We start from the raw sequence: 26,701 nt of genomic DNA on the forward strand, positions 1-26,701 counted from the left end.
ACAACCTGGCAGACGGACTGACGGGCCATCGCATAAGCTCCCCTGAACTTCGTTCCAGGTAAGCTAAAAAAGAGAATCCAAAGAATAAAAAAACAAATACAAAATCAAGACAAAGACCTCGAGTGCTCGGGTGCTGAAAACAAACTCAAAATAGAAACGAGGAAGTAAAAAAAACAAAAAAAAAACAATGACGAAGGAAACAACAGGAGAAAATAAAACCACATGTTTGAAAGTAACCCAAAGAGATTTTACTGTGAATTTGGGAAACAAAAGCAGAATTTGTCAACTCCACCTGAAAAAGAAAAACTGGAAGAATTCTGAAAAAGGAATTTTTGAAGATAGAAAATAACATAACGAAGCAGAATGGGTCCCAAACTTGGAAAATAAGAAGCAACATCTCTAGGAAATGCCCCCATTGATTAATTGATGAAGAGAAAATTAGAAAACAACTTTTTAAAATGCCAAACTTCAAAAGCCCACACCCAGATGGAATTCCAAATTGCTGGCCAAAACAACTAGATGCTCTTCACAATCACTACGCCAGGATATTTAATGAACTGATCCAAGAGGAAAAGGCAGTGGATGAGTGGCTCGTAGAAGGGAACACCTTTCTCGTCCCAAAATCGGAGGAACACAACCTCCCCAAAAATACCGGCCAATAACATGCCTACCAACCGCATACAAATTGTTGACTGGAATCATCACAGAAATGATATACCATCATCGAACACAGCAAGGAGATTTATAAGCAGAACAAAAGGGATGTAAGAGAGGTTGTTATGGAACAATGGACCACCTACTACTGAACAAGGCCATACTTGAAAATTGCAAAATGCGAAGAACTAAATTGTCCACCTTCTGGATAGACAATAAGAAAGCTTTTGACAGTGTCCCACATTCATGGATGATAAAATTCATGCTAATATACAAAATAAATCCCCAAATAATCAAACTGATTGAGAAATCAATGGAGCTCTGGAATACCACATTGATATTGCAGCACTCAGAAGGAAATATTGAAATACCAGATGTGAAGATATGGCATGAAATCTCCCAGGGAGACGATCATTCCCCCCTTCTGTTTTGTCTGGCTCTGGACCCATTAAGTAACCTCATCAATGAACAAGGACACGGTTACACACTAACAACCAATAGAAGAACAACCCTAACAAGCAATAGAAGAACATCCAAAGAAATCGGAAAGGTAACACATCCACTGTACATGGATGATTTAAAGATATTCTCGCCAAATTACGAAACATTGACAAAAAACCACCTTTTAGAGGCCATTTTTCCCCGCAAAGCGGGGGTTGGCCTTTTTCGGCGACCGTGGTTGTTGTTGTTTTTTTGGTCCCCTTTTTGAAGCAATGTTTTACGGCCGGATGCCCTTCCTGCCGCCAACCCTTTTTGTCGCCTTTTTACGACAAACAGGGAATTACCAGTGAACTGGTACTCAATTTGCCGACCTCAGAAGGATGACAGGCTGAGTCAACCCCCCTGGGGTTAATTCAGCGATCGACCGGGATTCGAACCCAGGATCCTAAGCTGGCACCCTAGCCGCTAGCCCAACACCAGGCTTAATACTTACAAAACATTGACAGAACAACTAAAACTAGTAAAATGGTTTTCAAATGGAATTTGGACTAGACAAGTTCGCCAAGTGCACATTTGTACATGGTAAACCAGCAAAAACGGACAACAAGAAAAAATTGACCTTGAAACGACAATACAGCAGTTAGAAAACAAAGCATCATACACATACCTCAGAGTAGAAGAAGGCCACCAAATATGTCACAAACAAATGTGCAAAAAATCACCAAAGAATACCTACGTAGAACAAAGCTGATCCTGAAAACATACCTCTCCCCAAGAAACAAAATCAAAGCCATAAACCAGCTCTATAGTACCAGTGTTCCAATATAGCTGTGGATTAATAAACTGGCCCCAATCAGAAATCAAGAAGTTGGACATCAAAACAAGAAACTCCTTAACATCCACAAAATGTTTTACAAAAACCAGTGCATCCTGAGAATGTACCTGCCAAGACAGGAGGGAGGGAGCAGCCTTATGGAACTCAACCAGGTGCACGTGCAAGGAGTGTGTAGGACTAGCTCAGTATGTGAAATGCTCAACAGACTTTCGGATGCAATTTGTAAACAAACATGAACACAACAAACAGAAAATACTTTATGTATTTTATGAAAAAGTATCCCTAACGCACCTTGAAAAGAATTTCCAAAAATAGGTGTAAATAGAAGATGCTGCACAGGAAAATGAAACGGCAACAAATACAGCCCCAACAATTATTGCAAAAAAGACAAAATAAATATCAAGAACTATACACCAACAACTGGGAGAATGACCAAAGAGCAGGGAAATACAAAAAAGAATTGGACAGAACAGGGATAGACAAAGAAGGCTCATTGGAATGGCTAAGAAGAGGTCAGCTCAACTGGGACGGCGAACGGATCATAATAAATTCCCAAGATCAAGGACACTACACCAATGGATTTAAAAAGATGGCGGGACTGAGGCAGATGGACATGTGTAGATTCTGCAAGACAAAAAGGAAGTACCAGTCACCTGCTCTCGGGATGCAAAAACTTATTAGAACAACTTTACACACAACGGCACAACAAAGTATGCAAAGTGATTCATTGGCATCTCTGCAAAATTTAAACATCCCCATACCAGAAAACTCATGGAAACGCGAACTAAGGGCAATCATTGAAAATGAGGACGTCATGCTCATGTACGACCTGATGATTCCATCGAGCATGAACATAGAAAACAAAGCATTTCATCTCGACATTATACGCAGGAACAAAAAGGAAAAGACAGCATTGCTGATTTTGATATCAGTACCCAGCGATTTTGGCCGAAACAATGCAGAAATCTAGAAAATGACCAAATGCCAGGACCTCAAAAACGAGGTCGAGATCTTTGAAGTTGAAGAGCATTGAAATTGTACTAATAATAAATAATTGGAGCAACAGGAATGATAAAGAAGAACCTCACTGAGATTTAAAAAACCACCCATGGGAATATTTCCACAATTTAACTACAACTGGAGGCAATCCGGGGTTCAATGATGATCCTGAAAAAAGCCTTTGGAAGAAAACTCTGAAATAGTTGTACAGCTAGGTCCATGAACCGGGATCCCTTATCGAAGCGGGGGTGGATACTTTGTGTCCTGGGAGGATTCCGTTCCACCTCCTGAAACCCGCAAATGGAGATAACAACCAATGACACACACATGCATACTAGCAGAGTACCCATTACTGACAGGTTCATAAATATCGCACCTCAAATGAGCTTTTTTTTTCGAGTGTGTATTAGTACAAATGGGAATTCAGTAAGCAGATATTGTAGTGGGTGGAGCTGGTATCCTCGCCAACAACAACAACAATAGGCATTTTAAGGCCATTTTCCCTGCAAGAGCGGGGGTTACCTCGCCAACCTCATTCTAAATTCCACCAGCGAAGATTTCCAACCCATGCTTGTCGTACCTCTGAAGTACTGCTCGGGAGTGAGGGTGATATGAAAGATCAGCTGGGAAATGGATTTAGGCACGGTTTCAACCTACCACCTGAAAGAAGATCACTGGAGTTATTTCCATACCAAGTGACCACCTCCAGGCACTTATCCCTCTCCACATTGTTAATTCAGCCCCCGATCTTCCTCCTCTCTCTATACTTCCCATAGCTCTGCTTTTGGCAATTTCCATTCGGTATTTCTCTATTATTTTTTTTGAACAAGTACACTCGCTCACGATGGGAGCGGCAGGGGGAGTCATGTTATCATCCTTATTATTATTGCCAATTTATTATTACTATTACTTATGTGAGATCAGGTCATTGAAAAAAGAATCAGAACATGCATGACATTAAATGTTAGATCAAATCATTGAAAGGATCAGACCGTGCATGACATAAAAACACGTTAGATCAGGTGATTGAAAGGATCAGAACATGCATGATATTATAACATGTTAGATCAAGTCATTGAAAGGATCAGACTGTGCATGACATTATAACATGTTAGATCAGGTAATTGAAGGGATCAGACCATAAATCACATCATAACATGTTAGATCAGGTCAATGAAAGGATCAGACCATACATGATATTATAACATGTTAGATCAGGTCATTGAAAGGATCAGAACATGCATGATATTATAACATGTTAGATCAGGTCATTGAAAGGATCAGAACATGCATGATATTATAACATGTTAGATCAAGTCATTGAAAGGATCAGACCATACATGATATTATAACATGTTAGATCAGGTCATTGAAAGGATCAGAACATGCATGACATTATAACATGTTAGATCAAGTCATTTGAAGGATCAGAACATGCTTGACATTATAACATGCATTATAAAAATAACGTGTGTGCATTTTGTTTTTATTTGTGTTATTTATCAGTGTGTGCCATCCTTCGGATGGATGTTAAACTGGGCATCCCGTCGCACACTCGCCTCTAAGCTGTATCGAGCCTGGGTTAGAATCTCGGTCCACATCCATATTTTCTTCATGCCACCCTCCACTTTATTTTGTCACTTCCCTGCTCTTGGTTGTTTCCTCTTCATTATGCTGTTCTTTTCATTTTTTTTGTCAATATCATTTCTATGGTACAAGCTCTTCCTTCCACGAGCCGTGATGCTGTATTGGGGAGAGGGGGAACGGAGGAACGGCAATTTTCGAGTTACGAACAATTCTACTTACGAACAAAGTTCAGGAACATGGTAGCTCATTCGTAAGTTGGGGTCTACCTGTATTGTATGATATCTCGAAAGGCTGTAGAAGGATTTGGACGAATCTTGGTGGGCACGTTGGGTGTGTTACAAGGACAAATTGATTCAATGTTGGTGAAGATCCGAATCCGGATACTATAATGAAGTGATCCTTCACCATTGAGTGATGGGGCCAAAAATGATATACAGTATAGCATGATATCTCAAATCGTTTTGGACGGATTCGGACGAAACTTGGTGGAGAGGTTGGGTGGGTGACAAGGAAGAATTGTTTCGGTTTTGGTGAAGATCTGAATCCAGATATGATCATTTTTTAATACAAAAAGTGATTCCTCATTGGGCCAAAAAACTGGGCCAAAATTGGGCCAAAAACGAAATACAGCACAATATCTCAAACAGTTCTAGACAAGGTATGACAAAACTGGGTGGATGTGTTGGTTAGTGACAAGAACAAACCAATAAATTTTTGGTTCAGATCCGAATCCAGATCCAGTCTATAAGTTGGATATAAAACATAAACAGTTCAGCCTGGCCGGAGGTACGCGCTCTACCAAGTGTCCTTCCAGTTGTTAGTTATATTTTCACACCTGTCTGTTTGTCCATGAACAAGATATCTCAAAAAGTTGTGGATGGATTTGTACACAATTTGGCGGAGAGGTTGTTACATTTCTGTGGACAAGGATGAAATGATTCGATGTTGGTGAGGATCAGGATACTCGACATTTTTGTGGTTGTTCATTAGGTGGTCCAAAAATTTGAAGATTGGATTTTCATTTCTCCACAAGCCTACCCCTATTCCTGTTGAAGAAAGTAGTTTGTGGTGAAAATTTGAGCTTGATTCGACAATATTTAGAGGTTGCTCAAAATGTTGACAAATTTTAATGAATAATAAGATACAGAATTTTTGGCATCATACATCAATTCATAGATAATTAAAACTGCGGGCAGTGATGATCCGGGGACCATACCGCTCCATCCTGATTGGACGCGTGCGCACTAGTCGTTGACAACGACAGCCCAGATCCGATTGTTCAAAGTTTCAACTCAATCGATCGAAAAATGAAGGCAGGGATGCATTTTAAAGGTTTGCATTAAATCCAATATGGCCGCCATGTCACATGACCTATGACGTCATATTTATGATATGTAAACAATCATGTGCCATACCATAAGTGGTCAAAGTTTCAACTCAATCGATCGAAAAATGAAGGCAGGGATGCATTTTAAAGGTTTTCAAAAAATCCAACATGGCCGCCATGTCATGTGACTTATGACGTCATAACTAGGATATGCATCCGATCGAGTGCCATACCATAAGTGGTCAAATTTTAAACTGAATCGATCGAAAAATGAAGGCGGGGTTCCATTTTTAAGGTTTTCATAAAATCCAATATATGTCCACCAAGTCACATGACCTATGACGTCATATTTATGATATGTATACAATCACGTGGCGTACTACAAGTGGTCAAAGTTTCACCTCAATCGATTGAAAAATGAAGGCAGGGATGCATTTAAAAGGTTTTCATAAAATCCAATATGGCCGCCAGGTCACATGATCTATGACGTCATATTTGACATGTATACAATCACGTGGCGTACTACAAGTGGTCAAAGTTTCACCTCAATCGATCGAAAAATGAAGGCGGGGATGCATTTTAAAGGTTTTCAAAAAATCCCATATGGCCTCCATGTCATGTGAACTATGATGTCATAATTAGGATATGCATCCAATCACATGGCATACTACAAGTGTTCAAAGTTTCAACTCAATCGATTGAAAAATGAAGGCAGGGATTAATTTTAAAGGTTTGCATTAAATCCAATATGGCCACCATGTCACGTGACCTATGACGTCATAATTAGGATATGCATCCAATCAAGTAAAAAATATATATAACCACCTTTAGAGGCCATTTTTCCCCGCAAAGCGGGGGTTGGCCTTTTTCGGGAACTGTGGTTGTTTTTTTGGTCCCCTTTTTGAAGCAATGTTTTACGGCCGGATGCCCTTCCTGACGCCAACCCTTTTTGCCGCCTTTAACGACAAACAGGGAATTACCAGTGAACTGGTACTCAATTAGCCGACCTCGGAAGGATGACAGGCTGAGTCAACCCCCCTGGCGTTAATTCAGCGATCGACCGGGATTCAAACCCAGGATCCTAGGATCCTAAGCCAGCACCCTAGCCGCTAGCCCAACACCAGGGTCAAGTGACCTACTATAATTGGTCAAGGTATCAAGTTCATCTGACCAACGGTTTGGCCTGCAGGTCGATACCAAGTTCATGGCATCACATTATTAATTAAATAAAAAAATGTAGAGTCAGCACTTTTTTAATTGGCGCGCCGTAGACTAATTAAGCAAAAAATGAAAAATCAGAGAAAAGAGCGTTCTTCGCCTTGGGGTGTAGTATATGTGTGCCAAGTTTCAACTCAATAGGTCGAAAAATGAAGGAGGAGATAGCTTTTTAAGATTTTCACTAAATCCAATATGGCCGCCGCAAAACGTGACCTATGACGTCATACTTAGGATATGCATCAAGTCATATGGTGTCCCATACATGGTCAAAGTTTCAAATTCCTACAATGAAAGGTGTGACCTGTAGTTTGCCAACAAATTTCATGGAATCAGAATAATAATAATCTGAGCGATTTCAAAAGGGTCCCTATGGTCCCCTAATTATCTATTTTCAATTACTGAAAATATTTATTAATTGTTGGCTTGCACTTGTCTTCAATGGTATGACCAAGAGATTGTGCAAAAGCACTGGCCACAAACATAGCACGCCGATCTGAGAGATTTACTCTGTCCAGAGTTGCCACTATTGCTGGAGTGATCACCTTGATGGGAGCCTTTTTCGCCTGTATGGCAGAAGATGGACTTTGGAGTTTGAATTCATTGTCCCCTGAATCGGAGCTTTCAATCTCAGACTCATCATCATCAACCACAGCCAATGTTGGTGGAACAGATTGCATTGCTGTTAGAGTCTCAGCAGCATGTTTCTTCTTTCTTTTATCTTCATTCTCAAGCCTGATACGCTTTCTGTTCTCCTTCACTGCCAGAGTGTTGTCCACAGATCCCATACGTGAACTTGAGGGGTCCCACGCTGCATGATAAGGAATGCTTTGTCTTCTTCATTCGTCATTTTCTCAAGCGCATCATTTGGTGAGATATTGAAGAGGGATTGAAGATCATCTTTGAACATCTGCTCCTTCACTCTATAGTTTTCGAATGTCTTGGTTCTATTTTTCTTTACTAGTTTGTAGGCATCATACAACTTCAAAAGTTGGCGCTCACACGAATCTACTCTCTGCACTGGAATTCATGCTTTCTCCCAGTATGCACACACAGCTTGTACACTAAGTTTGGCACTTTCACGAACTGTATGGTGTTCTTGTATGTGATGGTACACCATTTTCTGCAATGTGTCCTTTGGTTGGTAGTCCCCCACATATTATTTCCTTTTCAGACTTGCCCAGCAACCAAACTGTGGAAGAGCTGCGAGTTTCTGCCATCTGAAAAAACAGGATAAATTAAAAATGTTATTTTTTGAGCAACCTCTAAATAAGTTCCAATTGACCTCATATTTGGTTGATATGATCTTTATAAACATAGGAACAAGGGCAGCCTTGTGGAGCATGGATTTTTTATAGTATTAAATATTACATATATCTGTGGACCACCCTATTGTTCATGATTGAGAAATAGGGCCAAAACGATATAATAGCACAATATCTCAAAAGATTGTGGATGGATTTGGACGAAACCTGGTGGACAGGTTTGGCATGTGATGTGACAAGGGAGACTTGCTTCAATTTCGGTGAAGATCCAGATCCAATTCCGGCCTATAAATGGGATACAAAATGTACTGTTCAGCCTAGCGAAGGTATGCACACTACCGAGTGCCATTCTAGTTTATTATGTCATTTAGTTTTTCTTGTATATAGTACATATATTAAATTACATATTCGTTTATAACCGAAGTGGTGGTACTAGCTCATTTCTGTGGTGTAATTTGGCTCCAAATGAAACTAGTTGGGTGATTAGGAGAACTGGGGTCTGTTCTGAGCTCATATTATTTAGAGCTCTGCCCTCTGCTTTGCCAACTGCCACCCGAAGGTGCGTGACATCATAATGACCCAGAAAGATTACTGTTACACTGTTTGCTTCTCTGGGACTGATGTATTTATGCACCTTATTGCTTTCATAAGCTTTCAAAATGAAATACAGTACTTGGTATTGTCCTTGTGCAACTGCAAACTTTAATAACTTTGGATATACACATGATAGAAGTGAATTGTAAACAGCATATGGAAGCATAGTGCAAAGTTTTTACACAATACAGTTCAAATTTCTCGTCTTCAACATAACTGCCATGCCATCTTTCGTAATGCATCGTTCAGTCCGATTTTCCAACTCGTTGAAAACATTCTCGGGTTGCTGGGAGATTTAATGAATTGCATTTGTGATCATAGCCCTAAGTTCATCTGAAGAATGTGGTTTTGATGTGTAATCAACAGTTTTACATAGTCCCGTGGGGACAGGTCAGGGGAAGTAGGTGGCTAAGCAATAAGCAATTGGTCCATGTCTACCGATCAACATGTCTGGGAAACGGAATTCGCACATTACATATTTGTTGATAAACGAAGTGGTGGTACTAGTTTAATTAATAACTTTGGAAATACACATGATAGAACTGAATTGTAAACAGCATATGAAAACATAATACAATGTTTTTACACAATAGAGTTCAAATTTCTCATCTTCAACATAACTGCCATGCCATCTTTCGTAATGCATCGTCCAATCTGATTTTCCAACTCTTAGAAAACATTCTCCAGTTGCTGAGGGATTTCATGAATTGCATGAACCGTCACACATTGAAAGGATAGTGGCAGGGAGCCAAGTCTTGCTGGTCCAGTACAAACTACAAGGTGATATCTGAAAGATGTAATCATTGTAGTTCAGGTTCAAAGAAATGCTGCAACATTTCAAGGTGTAACATTCACCATTTAATGTTGCTTCTTCAAAAAAGGAAGGACCATAAATAGGTCATCAAAGATGCGTGATTCCCTGAAAGTGCGCCAGACTTTGCTTTTGGTGAGTCTAATTTATGCTGCCAGTCTTACCTGGTTTTTCAGTACCCATAAATACAGTAATTTTGGCAGTTGACTTTCCACTGATGTGGAATGTTGCCTCATCAAAAATGTTAACTCGTCAAGAAACCCACGGGAATTGTGCAATTAACAAAACTTTATGAATCATGCTTTTATATGCTGTTTATAGTTTAGGTATATCATGTGTATACATGCAAAGTTTTTTAAGTTGCACAATCATTTATGTACACTGCACTAAAATTCTTCTGATTTTGACTTTTCAATGTTTTTTTTGTTTTTTTTTCAGTGAAGACAACACTTGGGAGCCTGAAGAGAACTTAGATTGCCCTGACCTTATTGATGAGTTTCTTAACTCCCAAAAAGGCAAGCAGCGCAAGGTTGAAGAGAAGTTAGAGAGTGGAAAACGCAAATCATCAGTCAATGGCAATGATGATAAAAGCAAGAAAAAGATGGAAGATGTGAAGGTGGATTGTTTTTTCTCATTATTTTTCTAAATTACCATCCTTACCTGCGCTGATGTATATCAGGTGATCTTTATTTTCAATGGCTTTGGAAAGTTTGTTGTAACATTTTCCCTCTCTGTACCCACTCGTCTGTTGTGCAAATTATTGTTGCGACTTGTTTTGATCACTTGGGTCCCAACTGCCAGGAAGCCTGTACTTTGTAAACACAATTTCCTGGTTCATGCATTTGTGTTTGTGAACTGGACCGATGAAATAGTGGGTTCTGTATGCAATCAACAGAGTGAGCAGCTGAGAGGCTTTGCAAGAGGCTTGGACCCCGAGAGGATAATTGGGGCGACAGATTCAAACGGCGAACTCATGTTTCTCATTAAATGGTTCGTTGACATCACAATTTGTAAACCGACCACAACTTTTTTTATGGTGCTTTATTTATATTTTTGGCTACTCTGGCATTTGTACCCATAGTTGGGCAAGCAAGGTGACTACTTTTCATTTGTATGTATTCTGCCTGCAGGAAAGGGTCTGATGAAGCTGATTTGGTTCAGGCTAAAGAAGCAAATGTGAAATGTCCACAGGTTGTCATTTCTTTCTACGAAGAAAGGCTGACCTGGCATACCTATCCTACTGATGATGATGACAAGAAGGAAGAAAATTGAGTGTATTAAGGCTTGGCCTTAACATGAATATGGGTGGTGATTAAGAACAGGGGTGTGTTCCATTACCAATCAGCTTGCCAAGTCTTTTCAACCGTTTTTTTATCAACAAGTTCCATATTATCAACCATTTATTTGGAGTGCTTGCTTGAGTGCTTAAGCTGATTGGTAACGGAACACACGCCCTGTTCTCGCATGGAAAGACGTTTATGATCCCACAAATGTTTTTTCATCCAAAAAGATGTTCTCCCAATTTGTATTGACTACACCCATTAAGGGTGGGAGTAAAACTTTGAAATTATTTTCAATTTTTGTTTTTGTTTTAATTTTTGCATTTATTTGTTATTCAGTGGTTTGACTTTGGAAGTAAATAGAATTGGGGTAAAGCAGTAAAAACCCTTTGTACTTGCTCATCTTCCATAATTTGTTGTACAAACTTAAGTCCTTGGCTATTAAATGATCCTGCTCTGAGTGACTTACCCCTCTTGTGTAAAACCCTTTGCTCTGGAATGGTGGTCACCCTTTGCAAGTTATTGTTGGTTCTTATCAATGATCTTTTATGAAAAGTTGAATAAAGTTATTCATTCAATTTCTCACTGACGGCATTACTTTTTTTATGAATCCCTTCGAAATTTATTTTGTTTACCAATTAATTTCCATTGTGTCTACTACCATAACTATTTTTCTTATATATATTCTAAGTTGGATCGTTTTTGGATGATGATTGCATAAATGGATGGACTGCTTTCACTCCATTGGTTGGACAGCTGGCCTGACTCCACCCACAATTGTAACTTGAAAGAATCGATGTCCACCATTTTGTGAGGGTGGCAGTACACATAGGCCTCTGGTGTCAGTCCAGGGGCCAATGAAATTTGAATTATCTGAGCTATATAATCACGATGTATTATATATGCACATAAGCAGTAGACATGTTGTTTCAGGTATGTAATCGGGGGGGGGGGGGGGGGTTTAGATCAAGGTAGCTGTGTGTCTATACACCGCCCGAATAAAGGAATGAGCAATTTTTTATTCGGTTTTAGCCCAAGTTTTCAAGGCTGTATAGTGTATAGTTGAAAATTTGGAATGTTTGTCTGACATAAGCATCAGGCATGTTTTTGCTTCATGTATTTTATGTTTTTTGTTGGTCAGAGGCAGAGATACGAAGAGGATTCAGGTAGGTGTGATTGCATGGAGGGTGGTGGAGGGAGTAATGTTACCAAAAAATGGGCCACCGGAGGGGCGAACGGGGCCACCGCCCCAAGCACAAGCGTGGATAGAGCTCCAGAGAACACCCCCAAAAAACGTTTTAATGCTCCATCTGGTTGTATATAAATTACAATACAACGGACTTATGAGACCACGAGACGCAACTTTCAGAGATACGTTTTACATTTTAATCTCTGGTACGTGTCAATGTTTACGAACTCTTTCCATCCAGTTTAACACATTTCATAAATACTAATTACCTCTGCACAGTAAATAAATCCGTATTAGTAATTATGGGGCTGCCCACTGCATAAATCTGTCTTATCTAATTGCCTTGTGAATCTTCGAACAGAGGAGGTTATGCATTCTGTAACATGTAGATCTCGCCATAAGCCAAAGGGATGGCGGGGTTATAATTGTTGGACAGTTATTTCGTAATTACATGTCGATTAGATCCAGATGTCTCACGACGTACTAGCCCAATTTTCGATGGCCTGGAACTCATGTCAGGTTTGTTCTTCAACTTCCTTGTCTACCTCTCTTTTCCTTTCAAAGTCTTAGCTTGGAATCCCCACTTTCCTATAATTTCACTATCTTTGTAATGTGTGCGTCCATCCGAGGATAGTTGTAATCGGTGGTTCTTAAATCTTTGTCTCTTTCACGGGTAGATTTTCCTTGATCCGGGCCCGCGTGTACACACGAGATACCCCATGACGTATGACATGGTGAGGACATGCATGTGAATCTCATCCATATAAAGGAATATTGTCCATAAAATTAACTATAATTAAATTCTGAACGATTTTGCCGCAATTAAAGCAAGGAGAGCAATTTGTACATACTAGGATGATATCTGAGGGACTAAATATATGCCCAAACTACGCCTTGGTCTATCAGTCTACCAGGCAGGTGGGTGTTGGTATTGTTTCGTATGCAGCCTGTGGCTGCTGGTTGAATCATGTTCTGGAAGCGTGGTTGTGCTGCTGATGCAGTTCCCTCTTACAAGTAAGTTGGTGCTCATTTTTCCTACCTCCGAAAAATGACGGGCTGAGTCAACCCACCTGGTGTTATTTCAACACAACGCCAGGCTCAAACTCAAGACCCTGAGATCTTAAGCTAGACACCTTAACCGTTAAACCAAAACTAAGCTTTACGAGGCAGGTAAACGAGCGTGATTCAATGGTGTGTCGGTGGATATGAAAACAGATAGATTGTCCTGCTGAATTGCTCGAATACCAATGATGAACCGGATGTGATGTGTGGCGAAGACTATTTGCCATGAAGATAAAGGTGATCTTTGGGGCCTGAAGTTCCTAGTTCATTACTGTCAAAAATTACAAGGGTTGAAAGAAGAGTTTACAAGAGTAAAAACGAATTGAAAATGTAATGTTCCAACATTTTATTTATTCATCGTTTTCTGCACATTTTATTTTGGTTAACAATCTTTATGAGGTTAGGTTTGAAGTCTCTTGAAATGCTTTCCAGTTAAGTTGGGACATTCAAAATTAAATTTTGAACAGCTTCCGGGGCAGTGCTGCTGAGCCAACTGGGGAAGCGTATAACTTTCATATGCCCCCCCCCCCTCCCCTAATTCAAATTCCTAACTATGTCAGTGCCTGTGGGGAGCTATTATTGACCTTTGGCCACGGGCGCCCCAAACCCTTTCTACGTCACTGATGTACAGTGAGATGTTTGTTTTTCATATCCTACTGCTTTGTCTTCCACTCTTCAAATGTGTCTGGCTGTGTGTGTTTTAACGTTCTTTTCCTCTGTTTCCATGTCTTTACAAAATGCACATGAGAGCTTTGCAGCTCAAACCAAGGAAAATGTGCAGGTGTGGCAAATGTGCATTGTGGAAGGCAGCCAATAGCTAAACCACAGGAGCTGATTGCTGGGGCAAAACAACATTGAAGACGTCTGCAGTTAGCCTCACCACGGGGGCTCAAGGGATGTCGGGGCACGAGAGCAGATCAGTGGTTATCTCACATGTGATTGTCAGTTGGCGACACAGCCTACGCAGAGGCAGTTGACTGTTACAGCTGCTCTGAAAGAGATGGAAAGCCGTGAGCGACTGTTCAGCAGGAGAGGGAGCTATTTCGAGGACTGCTGTCGTGCATAATGGAGGAGAAGTACCTATTTATTGGTAGGAAGAATCTATTTGGGTGTGTGGAGCATAGTTTGCCGGAGCTGTGAACATTTTAATGCCCAGAGCAAAGAGTGCTTCGAGGGAGTGACAATTATGGAGCTTGAGGAGTTTTTATGCCGGGTTGCACCAGAGAACCGCTGATAACTCTGCTCCGAGACTCCTGCACAGCTTGGTTCCCTCCGGGTTTGCAATCGACCTCCTGGACTTTATTTGTATTCCCAGCACTGTGTTCTTGTCGAGTGAGTGAATGGGGTCTAAAATACGAGCTGTTAAGGTGGAAGGGTGGAATTTTGAATTATCCTTCCTTTGAATTATGAATTTGAGGGTGGAATGGAGTCCTCGGACTCAAAGTATCCACCCCCGCTTTGGTGAAGGATTGCGATTCATGGGCTAAGTTGTGTTCTCAGAGTTTTGTTCCAAGCGCTCTTTCCAGGATCGTCACTGAGCCCCATACAGCCTCCAACTGTAGTTTGTGGTAATATTCCCAGGGATGGTTTTAAATATCTGTTAGATTCTTCTTTATCAATCCCATTGCCCGAATTATCACTGGTACAATTTCGGTGCTCTTCAGCTTCTAAGGCCTTTTCACTTCATTCTTGAAGTCTTGGTATTTTGTCATTTTCTTCATTTCTGCATTATTTAGGCCAAAATCGCTGTGTACTGATATCTCGATCATCAATGCTGTCTTTTCCTTTTTGTTCCTGAGTACTATGTCTGTCTGGTCGCAATGCTTTGTTTTCTATGTTTATGCTGGATGGAATCATCAGGTCATATGTGAGCATTTTGTCCTTGTTTTCAATGATTGCTTTTGGTTCATGTTTCCATGAGTTTTGTGGAACGAGGATATTGAAATTTCTGCAGCTGTGCCAGTGGATGACTCTACATACCTTGTTGTGCCTTTCGGTGTACAGCTACTCTCACATGAGTTTTTTAATATTCCGATAGGAAGTGACTCGTGCTTTCTGTTTCTACCTTGCAGAATGTACACTTGTCCGATTGACTCAGTCCTGCCATCTATCTATAATTCCAGTAATCTCTGTCTGTACGTTTGTACGTTTGTCTGTGACCGCTGTTTCTCGACAACCACGGGTCCGATATTCTTTTAACTTGCCAGGTATATTGCTGGGGACCCGAGGATGTGCCTTTTCAAGGTTTCATATTAATCGGACAATTACTTACCGAGCTATGTCCAAAAAACGATTCAACCAATCAGAGAGCAGCGAACGATCGCGTGTGCCGAACGTGGCGGGCACACTCTGCCTCGGATGGCACATTTGAGAGCGTATTCATTTATTTCACGTTTGCAAACTATGTTGGCGTTAAACTATGTTTTAAAACTAATAAAAACGAATTTGCGATTCATTCGCTTTCCTGCGCGTTTGTGCACGCGATGGCGATTTCTTTACCAAACTCCGGAAGCCGTTCGCTTTGGACCAAACCATTGCATGTAAATAGAGGGGGGGGATTGTCACCGTACTCGCAAGCCGTTCGCTTTGGACCAAACCATTTCATGTAAATAGAGGGGGGGGATATAATTTTAGATATAGATATAGTACGGGCAATGCCCTAGTATTTTTAAAGCCATTGGTGTAGTGTCCTTTGTCTTGGGCATTAATAATGATTCGTCCTCCGTCCCAGTTGACCCGACCTCTTCTTAGACATTCCAGTGATCCTTCTTTGTCTATCCACAATCTGTTTAACTCTTTTTTTATACTTCCCTGCTCTTTTGTCTGTGTGTGCGCGCATGCGTGTCTGCCTGCGCGCATCTGCGTTCATATATTTTCATTTTTAAAATAATTCTCTGCAACTGCTTGTCCGATCAATGTGAAAATTCAAACACAGGATGGACTCAAAATGGATTATATTTTGTTGCTAACTCAGACATCATAGGTCACATGGTATGGCAGCCATATTGTATTAAAGAGAAAAATTTGGACATCATTTTCTCTGAAACCGCTCAATGAAAAAAAATTTCAACTTGGCATATGTCATCAACTCCCCATGGGGTATAAAGGATGATAACGATGACATCATCTGTGAAGTGGTATTCCAGCCATAATTAATTTAATTGAAATCCTTGTCCAAAAATCTAAAACTTTATATATCTGATCTATGACCCGATGTGAGTGAAGAATTACATTTGATGTACATAACCCATGCCAAGAAACGGTGACATAATAGGGTGTATGGATAATATGGGTATATGGACCATAATATCGGTGGGCCATAATAGTAGTGTTCAATTAACAATGGTATTTTTGTTCAGAATGAACACGCGAGACGAGACTATGCTCGCTATGGGTGCTGTTCCAATTACCCTTGCCAGAGGAGAGGGTATTGCATTTGGGTCCGTTTGTTTGTCTGTCTGTTTGTCCGCACAGAATAAGTACGCTTTTCTCTGCAACCGTTGGTCTAATTGCCAATAAATTCTCACCATAGGTGCACCTCTACCTGTAGAATTTTTGACGATAATTATGACGTAATAGGTCACGTCATACGGGCGCCATCTTGGAAAAATCGAAAAAATTTGCACCTCTATATCCCCGAAAGCGCTGCGTAGAAAACATTGAGACATGGCTCATTGTAAAGAACTCCCCAGTCCCCATGGGGAATAAGATATGTTAATGATGATGTCATAGGTGCCTCCATTATGACATAATTCGACAAGTCCAAAACTTCATCCGATCAGGATGAAATATCCTGAGCGTCATCTCGGTATAAATTGGTGGATAATTTTTTTTTTTAATAATGATATCAGTCGCGTTCTGCCGTAATATTTTTACCCTCGCCAGAGGAGAGGATATTTCATTTGGGTCCGTTTGTTTGTTTGTCTGTCTGTCCGCAGAGAATGAGTATGCTTTTCTCTGTAACCGTTGGTCTGATTACCAAGAAATTCTCACCATCCTGTAGAGGAGCGCCTCCTCCTGTAGAAATTTTTAATGATAATTATGACATCATAGGTCACGTGGTATGGTCGCAATCCTGGAAAAAAATGAAAAACATTTCACCTCTATATCTCCGAAACCGCTCCATGGGAAGAAATGAAATATGGCTCATTGTCAGGTACTCCTCATAGGGAACAACATATTGTTACGTGTGTGGGGGTAGGTAATGAAATACCTTAGTCGAGATAGAATTGTGTAGATTTAGCGTACTCAGTGTTTCACGAAGAAGAAGAATATTGATGTATCTAAGTCGGCCGAATGTCCGGGTAAGATCGTCTATGTGTCTCCATAGGTAGGACTACAAGGATAACTTCTGCAGTGTGTGTTTGCCCTCCTCCTGTGGTCTTCCCTTTGTCTTTATTACAAAGTAAAAGCCATGCCATGAACGCTCCATTCACCCACAACACCAGCAGGGCTCGCAAAACTCGAACATTTGCATATCGGCAAAGGAACCCCACCCAGCCGTACATCGACGGCGGCAGCTGCTGCGCTTGGAGCGGTGCTCGATAGAGAAGCGAGTGGCAGGAGCCCGGTGGATCATGACGATAGGAGGAAGATGGAGTTTGGCCGCCGCTCCGTGGGTCGGTGGCTACAACGGGCGCAGCTGCGCGCCCTCTTGTGCAGTTCCCGCGTGGTGGTTCAAAGACCGTTCGAGAACGCCAGCCTGAGTACCGGCCAACAAACAACACCACATTCTATTTTTGTTTATTTTTCCCTCATCTGTTTTACGAGTCTGAGTGGAGGGTCCCTCATTTTGGAAATTTAGTTTACCTCACTTTTTGTTTTTGCTGGCATCGCATTTACATCATTAAATCATTTCTTTGTTGAATTTAATTTCTGTCTTGTCGTCTGTGTCTGTGGGGATCGGATAACCCCCGAGTGCAGCTCGTCCCAGATAAGGACCTCGTTAACCCTCCCCCACACGCACCAAAGAGATAACTGCCATATTTTTGGGCATACGCCTCGGAGTTAAAGCTCGTTGCGGCTATTTGTCTGAGGCTGGTCTTCATCGGCTACGGACATGACAATATATTGATGATGATGTCATCGGTGTCTTCATTATGACATCATAATTAGACAAGTAGAATACATGATCTGGTCAGTTTGAAATTTATTGTGCATGATCTACACAAAAATTGTATGGGAGAATTAAATTAATGATGTCATCAGTCACGTGGTTCAGCAGCAATGTTGGATAGAACATAAATTTATGTCATCAATAAACCACACAAACACAGCAGCTAATAAACACCACACAAACTACAAACGCATCCTGATGAGGGTCTGCAATCTCTGATTGCTCTCTTGTTTCTTCATGTAATCCTTCTCCCATGCCAGTTACTTGTGAAATACACTACATGGCCAAAAGTATGCGGACACTCCTTCCAATTAGTGGATTCGGCTGTTTCAGCCACACCCATTGCTGACAGGTATATATAATCGAGCACACAGCCATGCAATCTCCATAGACAAACATTGGTAGCAGAATGGGCCATACTGAAGAGTTCAGTGACTTTCAACATGGCACCGGCATAGGATGCCACCTTTCCAACAAGTCAGTTCGTCAAATTTCTGCCCTGCTAGAGCTGCCCCGGTCAACCGTAACTGCTGTTATTGTGAAGTGGAAACGTCTAGGAACAACAACAGCTCAGCCGCGAAGTGGTAGGCCACACAAGCCCACAGAACAGGACGGCCGAGTGCTGAAGCAGGTAAAAATTATCTGTCCTCGGTTGCAACACTCACTACTGATTTCCAACCTGCTTCTGGAAGCATCGTCAGCACAACAACTGTGCGTCAGGAGCTTCATGAAATGGGTTTCCATGGCCGAGCAGCTGCACACAAGCCTAAGATCACCATGCGCAATGCCAAGCTTCGGCTGGAGTGGTGTAAGTAAAGCTCTCCGCCATTGGACTGTGGAGCAGTGGAAATGCGTTCTCTGGAGTGATGAATCACGCTTCACCACCTGGCAGTCCAACGGATGAATCGGGGTTTGGTGGATGCCAGAAGAACGCTACCTGCCCGAATGCATAGTGCCAACTGTAAAGTTTGGTGGAGGAGGAATAATGGTCTGGGGCTGTTTTTCATGGTTCAGGCTAGACCCCTTCGTTTCAGTGAAGGAAATATCTTAATAGGACAACTTACAATGACATTCTCGACTATTGTGTGCTTCAAACTTGGTGGCAACAGTTTGGGGAAGGCCCTTTCCTGTTTCAGCAAGACAATGCCCCCATGCACAAAGTGAAGTCCATACAGAAATGGGTTGTCGAGATCGGTGTGGAATAACTTGACTGGCCTGCACAGAACCCTGACCTCAACCCCATCGAACACTTTTGGGATGAATTGGAACGCAGATTGTGAGCCAGGCCTAATCACCCAACATCAGTGCCTGACCTCACTCATGCTCTTGTGGCTGAATGGAAGCAAATCCCTGCAGCAATGTTCCAACATCTTGTGGAAAGCCTTCTCAGAAGAGCGGAGGCTGTTTTAGCAGCAAAGGGGGGGACCAACTCCATATTAATGCCCATTAATTTGGAATGAGATGTTCGACGAGCACATACGGATAGGTGTGATGTTCAGGCGTCCACGTACTTTTGGCCAAGTAATGTAAATGCACATAATCTAAGGGTTGGATTCTGCTTGTGATATCTTTTTGTTATTTCAGTATCGTTAGACAAGCTGGCTCAATCTGGCTCTGAGTGCTTGCGATATACGGAAATTGTTCAGCCAGATTCGGGGGTTTCGAGCACCTATCGGCACAACACTTTGTTGATTATACTGTCCCGAATATTGTAACGTGACAGATGGGTCCAGGAACTTGCTCGGGGCTGTGGACTTAGTTGATGGTTGCGGTTGTTTTAACATGACCCGTGGACCTCGAACCAGCTAAATAGAATGGGCCACGGTTGTTAAAACACATTTTGATAATTGTAGAAATATGAGGACATTAAGAGGTTGGGAGTTTTATTTTTTGATGGACATCCAGTGTGTATATCCACAAAATCTTCATACCAAACTGCAATAAAACAGCACATGGACTGTCCCCAATTGGTTGCAAATCAACTCATAAGGTTCTATAGTGGAGCTTGTACAACTCGCAATTCAATGATTGGTAAAGAGTTCAATTTATTGATCCAAAAAACTAAAACCACTACCACCTTATACAAGCTCTTCCTCCCCACTATATAAGCTTCAAGGGATCGTTTCCACTGCAAAGATAGGTGTGAGCTGTTTACAACTCGAGGCTTTTCTTTGTCCTGCTGAAAGTTATCATTCAAGTGAATTAAAGGTTAACTACATGACATCATTTCTAAATTGTTGATAGAATGTACATTTGTAATTTTCTATATATATGTAAACATTTCGCAATTTATTTGAAAGCATTTTATAAATCAATAAAGGATTCACGCATCTTGTGACATTTCATTCACTAAAGCAATTTAGGAAATTAAGGATGTTGAAGGGAGCGTAGTTGTAGTTGACAAGAACATCAGATGGTGGAAAGGATATAGGAAGTAGAGTAGGGCCTTTTGGAATTAATCGCTTAATAGCTTCTGATGCAAAAAGTATGGTACTAGGGCTTAACAGAAACATCATATTCTCCCAAATGCCCAAAAGGGCAATTTAAAATAAATAAAATAAAAATCGGAAACATAAAATGACAATCAATGTTTGGACATGCATTTGTATTTTTAAATGCACCACACAACCCCTGCCCTTGCAATGGACACGCACATCCAAGGACTGGCCATTCACTTTTGTCTGAACCAAATATATCCTGGCCTCAAAGAAAGTTTGATTTTGGATTTTAAAGTGAGCTACAGCTTGCTGGATACAGTAAATAATCCACCTGTCGTCGTACAATCCATCACAAATAGGCCAGGAGGGGTGAATGCAAACTGCAGTCTTTGAATAATCGATTAAATAACTGACATGTTTTGGAGTATTGCCAACATTGGTAATCCATATCTCCCCAGATGAGAAATGATGGTAAAAATGAAACGCACCCTGTCTAAATGTCGCAGCTAATTAGGAGGCTCGAATCTATATTTCGTAGGACGGAGGAGACTAATTGGGTAGATTTTAAGGTGTGCAGTTAGTTACCCGATATTGACTTTGCAAATTAAGTGAAATACCCATCTGATCTATGATTGAAGAGCTGACCATTAAGCTGTGCTTGGGTGTTGTTTTTTTGCTAAGTATTTGCTGACAATGAAAATGCAAATTAATATTTTTTGGCTGCAACACTGTGTAGAATGTTGGACTTTGCATTATTTAGTCATGAGTTGGTGAGTCGTCTATGCATAGTAGTATGGTAGTTTAAAGAATGGGGTCGTTTTGCTGTTGCTAAAAGTTCATTTTTTTCCCTAAGTAATTATTCAGCTTTCCTGTTGGCAATGGCCATGAATGGATGTATTTTTGAATGGGAATGCTGACATAAAATGGTATGGATTAATGCTTGTTCAAGCTCATTTTTAAAATCTTTTTTCCATGTGCAGGCAGTATGAAAATGAATGTGGCAAATTAAGGAGTTTTTTCCCTAATTACAATAAATATTGCATTTCGTATTTATGACACATCACAAACGCAATTACAAAAAGAGTTTTTTTTGCCTATGGAAAATGGTCTGTATTAATAATATTCTTTTTTTTCTCCTACAGCCTGGATGGGTGCTTCAATTTGTGCACAAATTAGTGAAAAGAACAATGCAGCACAACTCCATTAAAGCAGCACAAGTAATGCATGTATGCATTGAATGGTACATCAAACAAGAAAGTTTTAGCCAAACTTGTCATTCGGCTTTACATCCTCAGAATGTATTATAAAAACAAGTGCTGAGGCTCTACTATGCAGAATCTGTCTATGAAATCCAATTTCAATGCATTCGGTCCTTCTCTTTCATCCATCCCTTTAAGAAGGCGGTCATTACTCTAACGGCTTTCTTATCCACTTACGAGCTGTTCTGTTCCGTCTTACTCAGTCTCATTTGTCTTCCTATAGTGTTCTCTACTTTACACAGATTTTGTATGTGTGTATGTCTTGTTCGCCTGGTTCCATCTGTCTCGTGTTTGGAACTGAGGAGAGGCTTCCCTCTGGCCACTCTGCCATAAAGCCCAGATCGGTGGAGTGTTGCAGTGATGTTTGTCCTTCTGGAAGTTTCTCCCATCTCCACACAGGATCTCTGGAGCTCAGCCAGAGTGACCATCGGGTTCTTGTCACCTCTCTTACCAAGGCCCTTCTCCCCCGATTGCTCAGTTTGGCCGGGCGGCCAGCTCTAGGAAGACTCCTGGTTGTTCCAAACTTCTTCCATTTAAGAATTATGGAGGCCACTGTGCTCTTGGGAACCTTCAATGCAGCAGAATTTTTTTTTGTAGGCTTCCCCAGATCTGCGCCTCGACACAATCCTGTCTCTGAGCTCTGCAGGCAGTTCCTTCGACCTCATGGCTTGGTTTTTGCTCTGATATGCATTGTCAGCTGTGAGACCTTATATAGACAGGTGTGTGCCTTTCCAAATCATGTCCAATCAATTGAATTTACCACAGGTGGACTCCAATCAAGGTGTAGAAACATCTCAAAGATGATCAAGAGAAATGGGAGGCACCTGAGCTAAATTTCAAGTGTCATAACAAAGGGTCTGAATACTTATGTCAATGTGATATTTCAGTTTTTTCTTTTTAATAAATTTGCAAATTTTCTAAAATCCTGTTTTCTCTTTGTCATTTTGGGGTATTAAGTGTAGATTGATGAGGGAAAAAATGAATTTAAACGATTTCAGCATAAGGCTGCAACATAACAAAATGTGAAAAAAGTGAAGGGGTCTGAATACTTTCTGAATGCACTGTATATAACAAGTAGTCATGCCATTTGAAAGAAGAAGAAGTTTTTCTCTGCCCTTTAAGGTTGACATTTAATATCTGAACACAGCAGCTGTGTTTGTTCCTGATGAAAGTCACTCCATGGCTAAAACAGGCTTTCACAGCCTTTGTCTTAATTGGTAAATCATGCGAGTTGGTTGTGCTTTTGCAGTTTTTTTTTTGTTTTTTTTTGTTGTTCTGCGGGTTATCACACTTTTACTGATTATTGAGTCTCGCAATGACAAACTGTTCTTTCATATGTTGACTAAAACTTTGCAGGTGGACTTGAATTAGTTAAGATATATTTGTTGTTTAATCAGCAAGTTAAAGTGAACTTGCACTATAAAAACAGCAATCAAATCGCCAAATTTGATGAGCCGTTGGGTTCAATCTTGCATCAGAGATGAAATCTTTTCATTTTAGACTGTATAGGTCTAATGGCAAGGTTACATATTAAGGCCAAATTTGTGTGGCATTTATTTTAAATGGTGAAGTGAACTAAGTTAATAATAATCAGTGGACCATTTCTAATAAAACATCAGAGTTGTGAGGGGTTTACGAGAAAATGTATTACTAAATTCTGGTAGATTTCAGTTGAAAGTCATGGTCACAGTTTGTGGACAAAGTTTTCGAAATGTAAATTTAAAAGATAATGACAGAAAAACCATTGAACAAGAAGAAAAATACATAAAATGCCCTAGCCCCCGTGGTTTTAGTAATCGTAGTTGTTGGCCATCTTTGGTCGGATTACAAAACAAAATCTTCTGCATACGTATACCCTCATGTATTGCCTTTGTGCCAAGTTTGAACAAAAGCGGTCCACGCATGTCCGATAAATGGTTGGGAACACATTTAAGTAACAAAATGGCCGCCAGTAGACCATCTTGGATCTGATTTTTTTTTTTTAACATGATGTACGTATGCAAGCCATCATTCATTATCTGTGTGCCAAGTTTGAACAAGATCGGTAAATGCATTTCCGAGAAATGTTTGAGGACGTATTCAACATCAGGTTTTTACAACTAAAATGGGCGCCAGTCCAGCCATCTTTGATTGTGTCATGAAACAAAATGATGTGCATATGTATTCAATCATGTTTTGGTTTTCTGCCAAATATGATTAAAATCGGTCCATACATCTCCGAGATATGGTGACGGACGGACAGACGGATGAGACCCAATCCATAAGCCCCCGTTTTAGACCAAGTCCAACGGGGTCTAATTAATCTGGGCAAGATTTGATTGACACGTTGAGCATTAGACAGATATCACTGGATATTTTGGTGAGTTGGGGTCAAAATGCCTCATCTCAGATACAGATGAAAATTACCATATTTCTTATTATGAAATCCTCATGTTACATGTACTGCATATGCACTGGGATGTGATTATAGCAGCAGTTTCATTATCTACCAGTGTCTATATCTGTGCATCTGTGTTTTAACAAAATAGCTACTCACCTATGAGCTGTCTAGTTTGGGTTTGAATCGTGACCCAGCTATAAACTCACCCTGCTGTTTTGCATGCAGGATGATACATCAATATGTGCACAATCCATCAGAAGTTTGACGTTAAAGATCCCACGGTGTCCTTCACAGACAATAAGCGATCTATCGCTGGTACCCTAAACAAATTCCAAAATCCCGCTCTAGCCTACAGGAGACACTGCATAAGTGGTACAGCCGCACTCAGAGCGTTGATGCAAACCCACAGCCATGTGCTGCACATAGAATGATGATAATAATGATATGAACAAAATAGTTTTGTAGCTATTAGATACGAGCTCCTCCCTACTTACACGTGCTTAATAAGGCTTCTGCAAAACTGCACTCGTTTTGGCTTCATTGTCGGTTGACACAACCTATGAGTATAAGGTTGCTGAGCTGAATTTATTTTCAAATAGTCAGAAAACACTTTTTTCCCTGATGATGAGGGTCTGGTGCCCCTTGAATTTATAGCCGGCAAACGAAATGCGTTACACGTTAACGTCTTGAAATATGTTTACAGGAGGCAATCCACCAGCATCCGCTCCAAAAAAACCGACATCCTTAAGAATGAGTCCGTCAGTATAACAGTGCCTTGGGCACACATTGCAATTTTCTTTTGCACCGTTTTCTCAGTATGGCATTCCAGTTGCCAAAGCTTTCTCCCTTCCGAAAGAAAAGGTTGAACGACCTGACTCCTTGGAAGAAAAAGAAAGTTGAAAAACCGAACTCATAAGTTCTTTCTCAATTTGACTTTTTTTCTCCATTCCCAAAGGTGAAATTGCACTAAAACGAAGGCATTATGCGCACAAATTATTGAACTTTATCATGGTTGTTCTTCGAGAAGGAAGTTTAGAAAAAGCACTGGTGAGACTGTTTCTTCAGATTACAGGAGCGCTCGAATAAATCGATTAATTTGGGAGAATACAATGAAGAAGGTGGCTATCGGTTTATAATGGCAATATGGATCCCATAATAAAATTGCTCCATCGGTCGTACTTTCAACGTCTATACGAGTATAAAGTCCTTTGGAGATTGATTACTGCATGTTTAATGTGAGGTGCATATACTTTTGTATTCTCTCCATTACTTCCAATCAAACAGCCCTTTATTTGGTCGTAAGGTCAGTTGCGTTGTATGGATTCGTGGGGAAATCCAGAACCAGCTCCGGTGGCCAATTAGCAGCCACGAGAAGCCAATTAAATTCCAGAAAATCGACACACCAATTGCGCGGAAGCATTCTCTGCCAAATAAATGCTAATTGTCGTGATAATGGCATGTTTTTGACAGCTGCTTTGTGAAACTAGCATATTTCATTTGGCAATCAAAAATGGGACTATTGAATTCCAATTTTTCAAACCACCAAATTGACGTCCAGCTTTCTTTTTGGTAATTAATTTTGCATTCGGAGCAAAATGAATTATTTACATGCCTATTTTTAGCGAATGATATTTGATGGACAATGTTCAGTCTTTTGATTGAATGCAGAAATTTAGGAAACATGTATGAACCCGACAGCCATTTCAAAGCGACACTTTGTGGAAAATGGTCCTACTCTATACTACTCAAATAACTCATAAATGGAACACACATTACTCGTTTGTAATCACATCGGCTTTTGGGTTTCTTGTTTTTTTACCTTCACAATAACTACATTACAGTGTGTTGTATTTCAGAGTTCCTGCTTGAATTTGCCACGTGAAGAAACACATTTTTACGTTGAATAAATTATTTGGATACATATTAATTCGACAGAAACTTTGTTTCTTCTTTCTTCACAAGTTTTGAAAACTCATTTACATCAAGTGGAGCATTATTTTGCACACTATTTCACATATTTGAGCACAAAAGAGAATCTCAGCAGAGATTTGTTAGTCACAAACGGACGATGAGAGAACATCAACCAGCCACAAAATTGTCTCCAGCATTAAAGCTAGCTTGTTGCTTGTTGCTTGTTGCTTGTTGCTTGTTGCTGTCTGACAGCCCATAATTGCTAATACTAGCGTGACTCGGCACGCCTTGCGCGTCTCACCACACGTCGTTTCAGAGGGATAGGCCTCTTTGACCAT

At 40.6% G+C, this 26,701-nt stretch overlaps 2 protein-coding genes across 6 annotated transcripts in view; one reads left to right on the forward strand and one right to left on the reverse strand.

Annotated features, from left to right (window-relative positions):
- LOC137437535 (chromobox protein homolog 1) overlaps window positions 1–11,586 on the forward strand; it is a 50,610-nt gene extending 39,024 nt beyond the window's left edge. For all 5 annotated transcript variants that reach the window (XM_068131966.2, XM_068131957.2, XM_068131939.2 and 2 more), the window contains 3 exons: window positions 10,167–10,344; window positions 10,624–10,718; window positions 10,859–11,586. In XM_068131966.2, coding sequence (XP_067988067.1) covers window positions 10,167–10,344; window positions 10,624–10,718; window positions 10,859–11,000 — 415 coding nt within the window. In that variant the 3' untranslated portion in view covers window positions 11,001–11,586. The remainder of the gene's footprint in view (window positions 1–10,166; window positions 10,345–10,623; window positions 10,719–10,858) is intronic.
- The window catches only part of LOC144891851 (THAP domain-containing protein 1-like), a 656,480-nt gene that overhangs the window by 579,707 nt on the left and 50,072 nt on the right, over window positions 1–26,701 (reverse strand). The gene's annotated exons all lie outside the window — the stretch shown is intronic.

Source organism: Myxine glutinosa, chromosome 1 (assembly GCF_964187855.1).
Source record: "Myxine glutinosa chromosome 1, kmMyxGlut1.1, whole genome shotgun sequence".
Taxonomy (NCBI): domain Eukaryota; kingdom Metazoa; phylum Chordata; class Myxini; order Myxiniformes; family Myxinidae; genus Myxine; species Myxine glutinosa.